This window comes from Daucus carota, chromosome 7 (genome assembly GCF_001625215.2).
Source record: "Daucus carota subsp. sativus chromosome 7, DH1 v3.0, whole genome shotgun sequence".
Classification (NCBI taxonomy): domain Eukaryota; kingdom Viridiplantae; phylum Streptophyta; class Magnoliopsida; order Apiales; family Apiaceae; genus Daucus; species Daucus carota.
In genome coordinates, this window is record NC_030387.2 from 32,809,786 (window position 1) to 32,822,259 (window position 12,474).

Genomic DNA, 12,474 nt, shown 5'->3' on the forward strand with positions numbered 1-12,474 from the left:
ATGATAATGTAAATGATTCTTGATTAGTATTGTGTTTGACGGCCACGGGAGGCGGCCCAAAGTAATTTTTATCTAAATAATAATAAATTTTTTATTAGTATTATGTTTGACGGGAAAGTGGCTAGAATAATTTTTTATCTATGTTATAATATATTTTTTCGTTAAAACGGGACCATGGTCCAAAATAATTTTAATCCAATTCTAATCTTTAATTTTATTATAATTAGAATAATGTTTATTAGTATTGTGTTTGACAGTAAGACGACTCAAACAATATCTAAATTATAATATTTTGTTATTAGTATTGTGTTTGACAAGAGAGCAGCTCAAACTAATTTTGATCTAAATTATAATTGTGACGCCCCCAGATCCACATCCCGCAGATCTGGTCCGCCACTAAACATTTGGCTCAAAACAACACTTGCATTACATATTAATTTAATAAAATCCAACTCTTGCCCCACAAGTCCAGGGTCGATCGTCTTACAACATTACTATCGAGTCTAACTTTATTACATAAAGGGAAGTCTGATTTCAGACCATTATAATAACTATAGCTCGTACTATCAAGCGGCGTAGTCTAGCAGTCTCAGCTTGGGTGATGCGCCTTTACCCTGCCTTTGCCAAAAACCCATTTCCGGGCGGTTCTCTTGAGTTGTGCCATACTCACTATTTACTGCTCAAAAAGGAGTAAAATAGATGCAAGAATGAGCAATCAAATTGCTCAGCAAGTCCACAAAGAACACAACAACAATCAACAGAAGGTGCACGTAAGGCATAGAAAACAATTCAAGTCAAAGCAACAAAGCAGCTACCGTCAAATGACAACACAAGTTCAAGTAAAGAAAACGCTGGTCTTCCACCTTTCGGTAACACTACATGGCTCGATCAGCACCATTTCGTGAATACCGTTCTCCTGTGTGATCTTTGCAGTTTGATCGTAACCGCACAAGACACACCTATCACTCTCATTTGCTAGCATAAGGGTTAACATTTGTAACCCTAGACTATCCACACACAGTAGATAGTCAAAGAAATCATCATCTCTTCCACGAATTTAATAAATTCGTGTTGACCAGCTTAAACAGATTACTCCGAATACAAGGAAATTCTCACAAACAAACACTTCTCAATCAATACTACTCATCTCTACCAAAGAAGTGCGAACAATGCACCCTTTCAACAAGGATTACCCGAAGGTAGAAGTGAATAATAATTAAAAGATTTAAATTCCAAAGAATGAGATGATCTCCAAAAAGAGAGTAAGTTAATTGTGGTGAGATCATCGCTGCAATGTATTCACTTCAAGTTCCGAAGATTCCGAATATTATCGTTATTAGGATCAGCTCATTCCCGTACAATGGGAGTGCTCGAATTAGAAGAAGTAATGTATGAACAATATTTCTAGAGTCTTCAAATGGAACGTAGATATCTTCTGGATTCACAATGGTACGAAATGTAATATCTTCATAATCAACACTTTTCACACAATTATCAAATAGGCATGAAAACCTTCACGTCAAGAGGGGGATAGTGAACTTGCCTGACGTCCTTAGCTTGAAAATATTCCAATTTATCACGTATAATCAGGCTTCGCCTTTCCAGACAATAAATATTCTATATCACACAAAATGATAAATTTAGTATTCCCATAAAATAATGATCTTGACTGATTTATTATAAAATCTATATAACTCCTCATTTACTAATATCATGAGTTTTAATCGATTATCTAACTCTTTACATTACTCGTACTTCACCAAAATGTTATACCATAACTTTCCCACTTTACACAAGTATAAAATTTGGATTATTGTAACTACATTAAAGTTATATAATACCCGATTCCTTTTTATTATTCTCTTTCTTTGATTATTAATTAATAACCCAATTAAACCTGTAAACATACAGAATTTCATTATTTATTACCACGGTCTCCATTAACATTTGAATGATTATTCCCCTAATATTAAATTCCTTCACTATCTAAACAATTCAACTCATTTCTTATTAAATTCTTAAACACCAATTAGAATCTCATTTTCTTTTTAATTATGCCTCTAAACATTCTTTTTATCTCCATTTTAATCTCTCAATACAATAAATCTAAAATAACTTCCAACTTACTCTATTTACCTCTCTTTTTGGTATAAAACCAAATTCTTTATTTATAACTCTAAATTATATAATTTATTTCCTTTTATTAATCCAATTACCATAAGTAACACATTTCTCTCCCATTATTATATATTCACTCAAATCCAGCCTTTTAAATATAATCACCACATTTTATCAATTTTATCTAGTTTTATTAGCAACTCACTTATTAATTTACCAAAATATTCCCACCATCTCTCTCCCTCGTCATCTTCCTCAACCTCCCACCTTCATTTCTCTCGCTTCTCCCTCTCCCCTCTCTCTCTCTCTCTTTCGCGACCTCTCTCCCCTCTCCCTTCTCTCGCGAATACACCGCCGTCACCGGCGGCGTCTCCCCGCTCCTAAGCTCTCTGCCACCACAACACACATCAAAACACACGCACACTTTTCTCTAAATCTCTCCTCTGTCAACCTCGACGCTGCCGAGGGTCTCCGTCGGCGATGCCGACGCGAAAACTCCGGCCAGCTCCACTACCCGCCTACCGCTCCGATTCCAACAACAAATTCAACAATAATCAGAATTTTAATCAAGATTCAGTATCTATACAAGTTTAATTGAATTAATAAACTCTAGCTTATACGATCTAATTTAGTTTATACAGTCTTTGTTTCTTCAAAAATTAGGTATAAAACACTAGACTCCATATTGGGTACAGTGTTGTAACTTAAGAATAATAAACAGAACTTAAATTAGCATTGCCAATGGGGCCAAAGAAAGAAGCTTAAATAATGTATAAATATTCAGGGGTGTACGTCCAATTACCTTGCTTGCTTTGAGTGAAATGACCCCAAGATTCTCTTTCTTCTTTACTTTCCAAATCTGGCTCATCTCCTTTCTGATCAATACACTCTTTCTTTGTTTTATGAAATTGAGCCAACAAAGGTATTATTTTTGTTGGGTTTTTATATGCATTCTCTAATTACGATTAACATCTAATTATTAGATTAATTAATTATTAAGCACTTCATTACTTGGAGGCTACTCAATATACTTGGCCACCAAGTTTTACAACTTGGGCTCCAAGTTCCGTCCCGCCAATTGCGATTTTATTCGGCTCGATTCCTATTTTCTCGTATCGGTTTTTAACAAATACAAATAATTTAATAGCTAAATATCGATATAAAATAATTAAATAAATAGACTTTTAATTATAAAATTTTTCTGACCAATCCCCAATTTATTAAATAATCAAGATAAAATAATCATCTCGACTAAAACGTAATATTTATTCACGAATCAGTAGATAAATGTATAATCGCGTCTACTATATTTTTCGCATAAACGCAGCTCTAGCTTTAATATACATATTTAGATTAAAAGACTGGCCGACACCAAAATAATATTACGTGTTTTCTACAATTCTCTCAGCTACGACATTTTTAATTAATGACTCCCGCATTATAAATTTTATTAAATCTGAAACTAATAAAAAAGTCTTTTTGTATAATAAATAAATAATTAAATAACTGTCGTTTCACGTACTCATAAATTTCACGGTTGTTACAATAATATTTAATTTTATCATTAAAATAATGATTATGGATTAATATTATCTTTGATGGGAGGGGGAGTTCGAAGTAATTTTATTATTAGTATTGTGTTTGACATGATTGCCATTTAAACAATTTTCTATACTAATTATAATATTTTTTATTAGTGACATGTTTAACGGGAAGATGACTCAAAATAATTTTTATGCTATTATAATACTGATTCGTATCAAAATTTATCACGCCGCCGCGAAGCGCGGCTTTTTTCACTAGTATTATATAAATCGACATTGCAAAAATCGTTACACCAATTAAGCAGCCGCTAAATTCTATATTCACCAGTGCTTTTGCACGGTGCAGATCTTCATCACTTAAGCATCGAACAACTTGATGACCATCTTCCATGTTTAAAAAGCAGCCCTTAGGAATAACCTCCGGAATCCACAGCATAATACCCATGATCATTAGCCAAAGACCTTGGTATAAAATACTCACTGACCTAACGAAGCTGATTACAAAGCTCTCCGGATAGTTAATACCAACAAGAGAACTGCCCAAACAAATAAAAATAACAATTTGTAGAAGCACGTGGTATTGGCCTTCGACTCCCATATGATCAGCCGAGTGGAGATGAAAAACAAGAAGTTGTTGGCAAAAGGCCACACAACCTAGAAGTTGCGTGAGGCTATATTTAGCTTTCGCTTCGAATTTGTCTAGTAAAATAGCGAAAATCGCGTAAATGAGGAAAGTCATCGAGATGGACGAGTGCTCGAAGTTGTGGAGATGATTGGAAGGAATAGAGCCGTCAGTGTCGAACGTTATAGAAGTGGTTAACGGTTGATGGCGGGCGGGGCCGATGAAGAGTTCCATGGCTATAGAAGTGGTGCAACTAGCCATGATCGAGAAAAGCTCGAGATACCTTATTTTTGAAGTGGGGAACCATGGTGAAGATGAGTGGGAGTTTGGATGGAGAGCATGGAGTTTGATGTGGTTAAAAAGGTGCCAAAGTCCTATAACAAGGAAACCAAAGCCAGGTGCTACATGGCCCACTAAAGTCCCCATAACCCTAGCTTAATTAAGTGATCAAAGGAGAGATGGTTTTAAAGTGTAGCAAGAGAAAGTGAAGTTATATATGGAGGTGAAGTGAGGAAGATTTGAAACTCTAGAGACTTCTTATTGTGCAAGTTGGGAGTTTTTTTATATGAAAAATGTTAAATGCTGGCTTTAAGGATTAATGCAGTTTTATAGTGTGTTGTTTATAGCTAAATGAGTTTAATAATGTTTTGAAAATTGCTTTCTTGGGACAAAGTATTAGCTGAGATGTGAGGCGGCGTTTTACTTGGATATCCCGAATCTTTGGCGTTTGGGTCAGGGCCAATCTCATGGCAGCTCGTTTTGTTTTGTGTTTTAGATACAAAATGAAATACGTTTTGAACTGTCCCAACTCTATGCATGAATGTTATTTTAGTACAGAGTGATCTCACATGAGATCATACCGATCGACAAGCAGGAGAAGTACACAGAAAACAAATATTTAAAAATGAAAATAAGACAAATGAGTAAAAGAGAATCCAGTTAATTAGTTTAAATTAGCTATCACATTGTTTATTATCAAATGGGAGTTATGAACTACTAATGTTTTTAAGATGTAAAGACGAAAGTACTTTCGTATCTCAAATCTCAAAACAATAGGACGGATGTATGGTCATTTTATCTTGGATGTCCATTAATATTTCTCTAACCCTGTAATAAAGTATTTGGTATTGAATTACAATTACATTCCAATAATTCGATATTATAGTTCAACAAATTGTAAAACTAAATTAAAGACCCTCTTTAGAAATTCAAGTATACATTTTGACTCCTTATCATAATTTAAAATTAAAAATATTATTTAATTAAGTTATAAACATATTGTACAAGCAATAGGAATAAAATGATTCTGAATTACACGTTACATGTGAGGTAAAAGAAGTTTGGCCCAACTCGTGTGTACTGCTCTTTAGAATTATTTTGTTAAATGAGCTCAAAATTGCTCATTTGCTCCGATGGTAATTTAGTCATTTTCAAAAAAAATAATTATAATAGTTACTCCTCCGGTTACATCCAGTATTTTACGTTTAATATATTTTGAAATATATAAAAATATAAATTTATAAATTATTTTTAAAATTTTATATTTCTAAATAAAAAATTAAATGTGTGCCCGAGTCAATATTTTAGACGTGTGCAAGAGGGAGAGAGGGCCCTCTGTTTTAAGAGAGAAATCTGGAGGCCTTAAACAAAGCCCAGAAAAAGTAGCCGTTACAAACAGCGCGCTAACGTTCATCTTCAACTCCGCTTCTTATTTTTCATTTTTAATCGAATCCACGTATATAATCAGACCCCTATCAAAACCCTAACATTTCGCCATTGTATACACACATATACATACACAGAGACCTTTAAATCTATCCGCTCGCCTGAATCTTCAATTTACTCTGTCTCCGATGAGTTTGACCGGCAAAAACTCCGATACAGTGACTCCGGTGAAATCGAGCCGATCAAAACTCACTGACATGCCGAAAAAATCGGAGAACTCGAACCCTAATTTCGCCACTCCCAATGCGAAGAAGACGCCGAATTGCGCGGGAAACAAGTCTGTTAAGAAATCGCCGAAGTCTGTACGGAAAAGCCCTCATTTTGTGAACACGAAGATCCGCGAGAGGCGATTCGTGGTTGCGAAGAAGATTTCGAAGAAATCGAATTCGTCGAGTGTGTCGTGTAAGTGTTTGATTAGTGGTAAGGTGAAGAAATGTGCTTGTGTTGCTTATGAATCACTTAGGGCTTCTCAGGAAGGCTTTTTTAGGGATTTGAAAAGTGTCCGGGATAGCAATGAGGATGAGAATCAGATAAGAGAAGAGGTGGAGGTGGAAGAAGCAATTAATTCGATTGATCGTGAGGCAATTAATGTTGATGAGAGTGAGGTGAGTGGGGAGATCGGGAGTGCGACTTTGAAGAGGAGAAGGGATAAGTTGCTGGAGGAAGCGAGGCGGTGTGTGCCGGAGTCTGGGAGAGTTATGCATTTGGTTAAGGCTTTCGAGAAATTGCTTTCGATTCAAAAGTCCAAGAATTTAGGTGATAAGGATGACAAGGAAGGAGAAGATGGAAAGAAGGGGGTAAAGTGGGCATTGCCAGGGTTGCAATCAGATAAGGTTCCAGAGACACAGGTGTCAGCTTCTTCCCTTTGTCCTTCGGATTTATTGCTTACTTCTGAGAGCTTAGGTTTAGATTCGCTGGTTGGTTCTTCGTTGGATGGCTGTCAAGGGAGGTTGGTATCTGTCATATGGATGATGCGTCTTAATTATCTATTTAATGAATTTTATTTGGATTTTGGCTATGTGTTCTGATTTGGTTTTGTTTTTTCTCAAGCTTAAGTGTTTCGAACAGGACATCTGGCGGTGGTCGGAGGACCAGACGAAATGTATGATTACAATCTGTGCTTTTTATATTTGGTATATGGATTTGTCAACTGTATTTTCAGTAATTGTTTTTGTTTTGTGTGTTGGTTGCAGAGTTTGGATTTATCTGGAAGATTGGGTGGAAGGAATTGGAGGCGGCAGCAGCGGAAAGTTACCTCCCAGAAACCGTTCCTTCTTCGAACTGAGGTTTGTTACATGCTTTTGAAAGTTTTTCCTATGTTTTTGTTCAAGCTACCACGTCATAAATTGGAGTTGTTTCTAACTTGTTCGTTTGAGCATTAGGTAGCAGAAACATGTCCATCATAAGTTTGTTAATTTTAAACTTGATGATTTGAATATTAAGAAGTAGAAACATATAGAATCTGAGAAGCAAAGTTAGAGCTCAGTTTGGTCTTGGTCTGACATCATGCTTAATTGCTACTATCACGATTTTAATATTCATAGCTTCCTAGGCCTCGATTTGGATCCATTTAATCTACTTTAACATGCCAGAACATCAAATGAATCCACTAGATTTGCTGCTGGTATATTGTGGGCTGTAGAACACTAATAATCACAAGATTTTCTGTACGAGTCCTTTGAATAATACTGATACGCTATTGTTTGGACAAATTGAGGCGATATTAGAACATTACTCTGGTTACCTATTTATGTAAAAGAGTGATATGCACATCCCTTGTATGTGGGTAACTTTAATGACAGCCTGGAAGGCAGAAGTTCTTGTAGCAAAATGCTTTATGTTCTAAACACTTGGACAATTGGCAAACTGGACATTGTGTGATCATTGAATTTAACAGTTTTATGAAGCCCATTAACTCGCCTTTCAAATTTTAAACCAGTTATTCTGTAGGGCTTAATTAAATATTATCTCTTTCAGTAATATCTGACGACAGTGTAAACCTGTTGGTGATAGTTGGTCGATACAATTCAAATGTTGTTAATTTGTATGTATCATCAGTATATCCATTTCATTGCCATGCTTTAATAGTAGTTATTTTGATGATTAGATCTGTTGTAGTTGATGCTGCTTTCTTTGGCTGCTGCTATATAATAGTTGATGCTAGTACAGACTATAGATCCTAAGTTATCTAAAACAAAGCCTACGGAATTTATCGTGTTCTTTGGATCAAGGTCCTTTTCTTCAAGTGCTTCAGTATTTCTGAATTCATGCCAAGTGAATGTTTCATGTAATACTGGTGTGATAAATCTCAATTTAGGAAAGGGGAAGGTGCAAGGAAGAAGAACTTATGAAGAAAGTGCAAGAACAGAAGATTGAGGAAGAAAAGCAGAGAATACCAGTTGCGCAAGGTCTCCCCTGGACAACTGATGAACCGGAGGTGAGATTGTAATCATATTTGTATGAAGTTATATTTTGCATTAAAGGAGAACCAGTGTCACTTCTGTACAGAGGCACAGTTATATTAAGGTTGATAAGTTTATTTCAAAACTAATAATTGGTATTGATATTCTGATACATGTCATGTTGAATATATTTAAGAAACTATAATAAATGTGTAAAGCCTGATATCTCTAGTTTAATATTTTAACATATCGTTGCCTTGATTTACTCAGCGTCTGGCAAAACCTCCTGTCAAAGAAAGTACAAAACCAGTTGATTTGGTGCTCCATAGTGATGTAAGGGCTGTAGAGCGTGCTGAGTTCGATCACCAGGTACGCTCTCTGATTATACATCTTTGATTGTGTATAATAATAATTTGTCAGCTAAATACATTTAAACTCAGTTTGTATCAAAGCTTGATCCTGGTTCTGGATGTGATTCTTTGTATCAGGTGGCAGAAAAAATGAGTTTGATTGAGCAATACAAAATTGAGATGGAAAGACAGCAGAAGGTTAGATTGGTCCAGATTTCTTGTCACATAGATGAATAAAATGAATATAAGTAGATAGAACTACCTGTACTACTGGGTATTAAACTTTATAACCGACTAAGAATTATGTTGTGTAGTTGGAAGAAGAAGAAGAGATAAAGAGACTCAGAAAGGAGCTTGTTCCAAGAGCCCAGCCAATGCCATACTTTGACCGGCCTTTCATCCCCAGAAGGTAAATTATAGTTTTTGTGCGTGTGTGTTTCCCGATAAGATAAATGGGCTTAATGGAGCAACTTGTTCCTTTTTATTCCTTTTGCAGATCAGAGAAGCAGCCAACTATACCCAAGGAGCCAAGATTCCACCTACCTCAGCACAAGAAGATCAGGCCCTGCACGTCTTGGAATGCCATGTACACTCACCAAGGAGTGATGTAGTATTTTTGGTCTCTAATAGTATATGGGAACTGCCATAAAGTTTTGAAAAAGTAAATCCTTTAGTGTTTTCATCATATTTACAGTAAATTTGAGATATCTCAAATTCAAAAAGTGTACCTATTCTAAGGTTTGGTTACAATAAATATAGAAAAATTAGTTGAACATTTTTATAGATGACTAAATACTTTTGACATCCAAATCACCCTGATACGTTTATTTATACCTCTAGCACTTCAGCACTCGCATGCTCAACAAACACAGTTGAATGTTCACGACTGGTAATAGTCTAAACTAAGGGGTGAATTCGTAAAATTAGGGTGATAAGAACTTCATAATTTTTATTTCTAAACATCGGGGAGTTGCAACTAATATTTATAGAGTATTGGAGGTATCGAACCAATACAACTGATACTAACCAAAATCTGCCTGATAAAAGAAAAAAAGACACATCAGAGACAACAATTATCTTAGATCTCAACGACATTGTAGACAATAGGCCAGCTTTTGGACGATCCCTTCCTACATCCTTAATACTATGTACCCAAGAACTTTGTTTCTCTCTCACAATTCTGGTCCACATTCTCATGGCCTCTTCTTCCATTCTGTGCACTAAAGGCGCTTCAATTCCTCAGTTCATTACAAGTACTAAACCGAAACTACGTCAAACCAGTAATGTCTCGTACGGTTTCAGTTCGACTTCAAGACTTCCTTCGTCTTCATCGGTATCTCCTTCCACACGTCCATCCTTATGTAGATATAAATTCTAGCATATAACAAATGATCTCAAATTAATTTTGATCAAAGTATGATCGTCGTAGTGCAAAATGAAAAATGTTTGGTTGTGCTTATTTTTGCATTATTCAAGATCACACGAAACGACATTAAAATTTTACCACTTGTACATGCTTAGTTGTGAGCTATATCAAATAGATTTGTGTTTGGATGATGATACATTGATTGATCAGGATGATCGGAGCCATTTCTTGGTTTTTTCTGATGATGAAATAAACAAGGCCTCACCGGAGTCATTTGTACTTGAAAACTAACACAGTCTGTATAAGTCTGAGATCAATATTCTTTATCCATGATCCAGTTATGGTTTGAATGCCAGGTTGCTGCAAAAAGTTCATCAAATTCTGCAATAAAAACCGACACCAAGATTTGTCCTGACATGCTAGCGCGAGAATCAGCTATATCAACACTGATCAATGAAGTGTCACTCCTTGTCAAGTAAGTGAACTCATCAAATTTTATAGACAGGGATAAATATAGACATTTATTATGCATCATTATAACGAAACAGATGAAGTTATTGACTAGAATGGTAGACTCAAGAGAAATAGTGGAGCTGCAATTGAAGCAGCTTGGATGTGAGCTGGTAATCCGGAAGAAGGAAGCTATTCCTAGACCACAACATGTGCAAGCCAGTTTGCCACCGCAGTATGTTTTTCCAGCTGAAACCCCCCTGGCCAGACCTAGTGCTCCCGCGCCTCTTCCCCAGCCTACTACTGCCCCTGCCCCTGCCCCCGCTTTGGCTGCATTACCACCATCTCATCCACCGCTCAAATGCCCCATGGCTGGAACATTCTACCGCTCTCCTGGTCCTGGTGAAGCCCCATTTGTCAAGGCAAGATGGCACTTCATGCTTTTGATACCATTTTATTTTACAGTTTACAGTAACAGGCAAGGCTTGGTTATTATTCAGTAATCTATGGTTTGCAGGTTGGAGACAAAGTGCAGAAAGGGCAAGTTATCTGCATCATTGAAGCAATGAAACTGATGAACGAGATTGAGGTAAGCACAAGAAATGCCAGTTTCTGTTTCTTTCTTCATTTTAGACATGCTTGTGTAACAATAATGAATAAGGATAAAAGAATGAAAAGTGTGAGGTCTAAAGTGTAACATAAGTGTGTGGAGAGAAAGAATAAATGTAAGTTCAGAATGCTATAATCAGGGTTTCATTGCATGGAGCGAAAACATCCTAGTCTTGACATATTTTTCCTGAGTGTAATATTGTTTCTCTCATTTTCAGGATTAATTTTCTTTTGTTCTCTAGTATCCTTTGTCTCTCCTTAAGATTATTTTTCTTTTTCTTATAATCCTTCCGTGAGAATTGTAAACTTGCTACCTGCTCAAGCCGGATGTAGTTCCCGTAAATTGTTGTCATGCTCAGTTCTTATCCATATAAATTTATCTCTTCTACGTATGTAGACATAGGGGCATCAAGATCTCTTAGACTGAATCTTACTCTGTTTCTAACGAATAGTTGCTGATGCAATAACTGTATTGTGAATCATTTCCAGGCTGATGTATCAGGCACTGTGGAACAAATACTTGTAGATGACGGAAAGCCAGTTAGTGTAGACTTGGTAAATTTACTCCCCAAAACAGTTGCACACTTAGTTACACAAACAGAGACACTCATTTTTGTTTCTTCCTTGCAGCCTCTGTTCGTGATAGTTCCATGAGAAGCGTGTGAGGATTCTACATGTTTTCTCCAGCACATTCAGAGTTGCATTTATATTCACCTAATAACATACTGATGTGAGAAATGTAACCTGACATATATAAATTTCTGGAAACATTTCAGTCATTGCTTTCATAGTTGTTTCTGAAGTAGAATGTTTGGTTCAAACGTCGCTAGATTCTATATTGACAAACCTGATATAAAATGCTGGGGAAATTTGCAAAACAGGACATTGATATTAATGAATTTGCAAGCAACAGCTCAAGGCATTCTTCCTAATATAAAATTGCAGCAGTTATAATATTCAAGGCTATCTAGTTCAGTGGACTATCATAATTTTGTCAGAGTACCAAAAAAAACTGTTAAATTGGCTGAAAATTGATACTACCTCCGCCTTCCATCTCACCCAATTCTTTTTGTTTTTGGTCACGAATTCTTCACTCAATTCTTTATATCAGGTTGAGCACAAAATTATGAAAAATGTATAAAGTGATGTGAAAGAATAAGAAAAGTTTGTAAACTAGTTTTACCCATTAAAGTTTAATTAAATAGATGGGAAAAGTAAATGAAGAAGGTAGGAGATAGTAGTTTTTATATTATTAAAGTTTACTATTTTGAAAACCTATTGAAATGTA

At 35.8% G+C, this 12,474-nt stretch overlaps 3 protein-coding genes and 1 long non-coding RNA gene across 5 annotated transcripts; 2 read left to right on the plus strand and 2 right to left on the minus strand.

Moving 5' to 3' along the window:
• Positions 1-339: 339 nt before the first annotated feature.
• Positions 340-3,063, minus strand: LOC135148070 (uncharacterized). The gene is made up of 3 exons (XR_010285941.1): positions 2,921-3,063; positions 1,544-1,617; positions 340-676 (listed from the first exon to the last, which is right to left on the minus strand). It is a non-coding gene; the product is annotated as an uncharacterized LOC135148070 (long non-coding RNA).
• Positions 3,064-3,753: 690 nt separating this feature from the next.
• Positions 3,754-4,823, minus strand: LOC108193372 (uncharacterized). The gene has a single exon (XM_017359990.2). It carries the CDS (start codon positions 4,708-4,710, stop codon positions 3,793-3,795), a length of 918 nt encoding a protein of 305 aa, XP_017215479.2. The 5' UTR covers positions 4,711-4,823; the 3' UTR covers positions 3,754-3,792.
• On the plus strand, positions 4,730-9,534 carry LOC108193371 (microtubule-destabilizing protein 60-like). 2 transcript variants are annotated; one of them, XM_017359989.2, is made up of 8 exons: positions 4,730-6,958; positions 7,060-7,111; positions 7,203-7,295; positions 8,327-8,446; positions 8,682-8,780; positions 8,900-8,959; positions 9,076-9,170; positions 9,258-9,534. In XM_017359989.2, the coding sequence occupies exons 1-8, from the start codon at positions 6,138-6,140 to the stop codon at positions 9,370-9,372; spliced, it is 1,455 nt and encodes a 484-aa protein (XP_017215478.1). In that variant the 5' UTR covers positions 4,730-6,137; the 3' UTR covers positions 9,373-9,534. The 2 variants fall into 2 exon arrangements, with proteins under 2 accessions (XP_017215478.1, XP_063938390.1); XM_064082320.1 differs by having other exon boundaries at positions 7,066-7,111.
• A 374-nt stretch (positions 9,535-9,908) lies between these two features.
• Positions 9,909-11,974, plus strand: LOC108193373 (biotin carboxyl carrier protein of acetyl-CoA carboxylase 1, chloroplastic-like). The gene is made up of 6 exons (XM_017359991.2): positions 9,909-10,094; positions 10,484-10,602; positions 10,693-10,999; positions 11,095-11,166; positions 11,676-11,741; positions 11,817-11,974. The coding sequence occupies exons 1-6, from the start codon at positions 9,957-9,959 to the stop codon at positions 11,838-11,840; spliced, it is 726 nt and encodes a 241-aa protein (XP_017215480.2). The 5' UTR covers positions 9,909-9,956; the 3' UTR covers positions 11,841-11,974.
• The last annotated feature ends 500 nt before the right edge of the window (positions 11,975-12,474 follow it).

Excerpts from the sequence above, each read along its gene's own strand:
- LOC108193372 (XM_017359990.2), bottom strand. The coding sequence starts at position 4,710 with ATGGGGACTTTAGTGGGCCATGTAGCACCTGGCTTTGGTTTCCTTGTT.
- LOC108193373 (XM_017359991.2), top strand. The coding sequence starts at position 9,957 with ATGGCCTCTTCTTCCATTCTGTGCACTAAAGGCGCTTCAATTCCTCAG. Across the intron at positions 10,095-10,483 it reads GACTTCCTTCGTCTTCATCG|GTTGCTGCAAAAAGTTCATC; the intron begins GTATCTCCTTCC and ends TTTGAATGCCAG. Across the intron at positions 11,167-11,675 it reads AACTGATGAACGAGATTGAG|GCTGATGTATCAGGCACTGT; the intron begins GTAAGCACAAGA and ends AATCATTTCCAG.
- LOC108193371 (XM_017359989.2), top strand. The coding sequence starts at position 6,138 with ATGAGTTTGACCGGCAAAAACTCCGATACAGTGACTCCGGTGAAATCG. Across the intron at positions 7,112-7,202 it reads GTCGGAGGACCAGACGAAAT|AGTTTGGATTTATCTGGAAG; the intron begins GTATGATTACAA and ends TGTTGGTTGCAG. Across the intron at positions 8,960-9,075 it reads AGATGGAAAGACAGCAGAAG|TTGGAAGAAGAAGAAGAGAT; the intron begins GTTAGATTGGTC and ends TATGTTGTGTAG.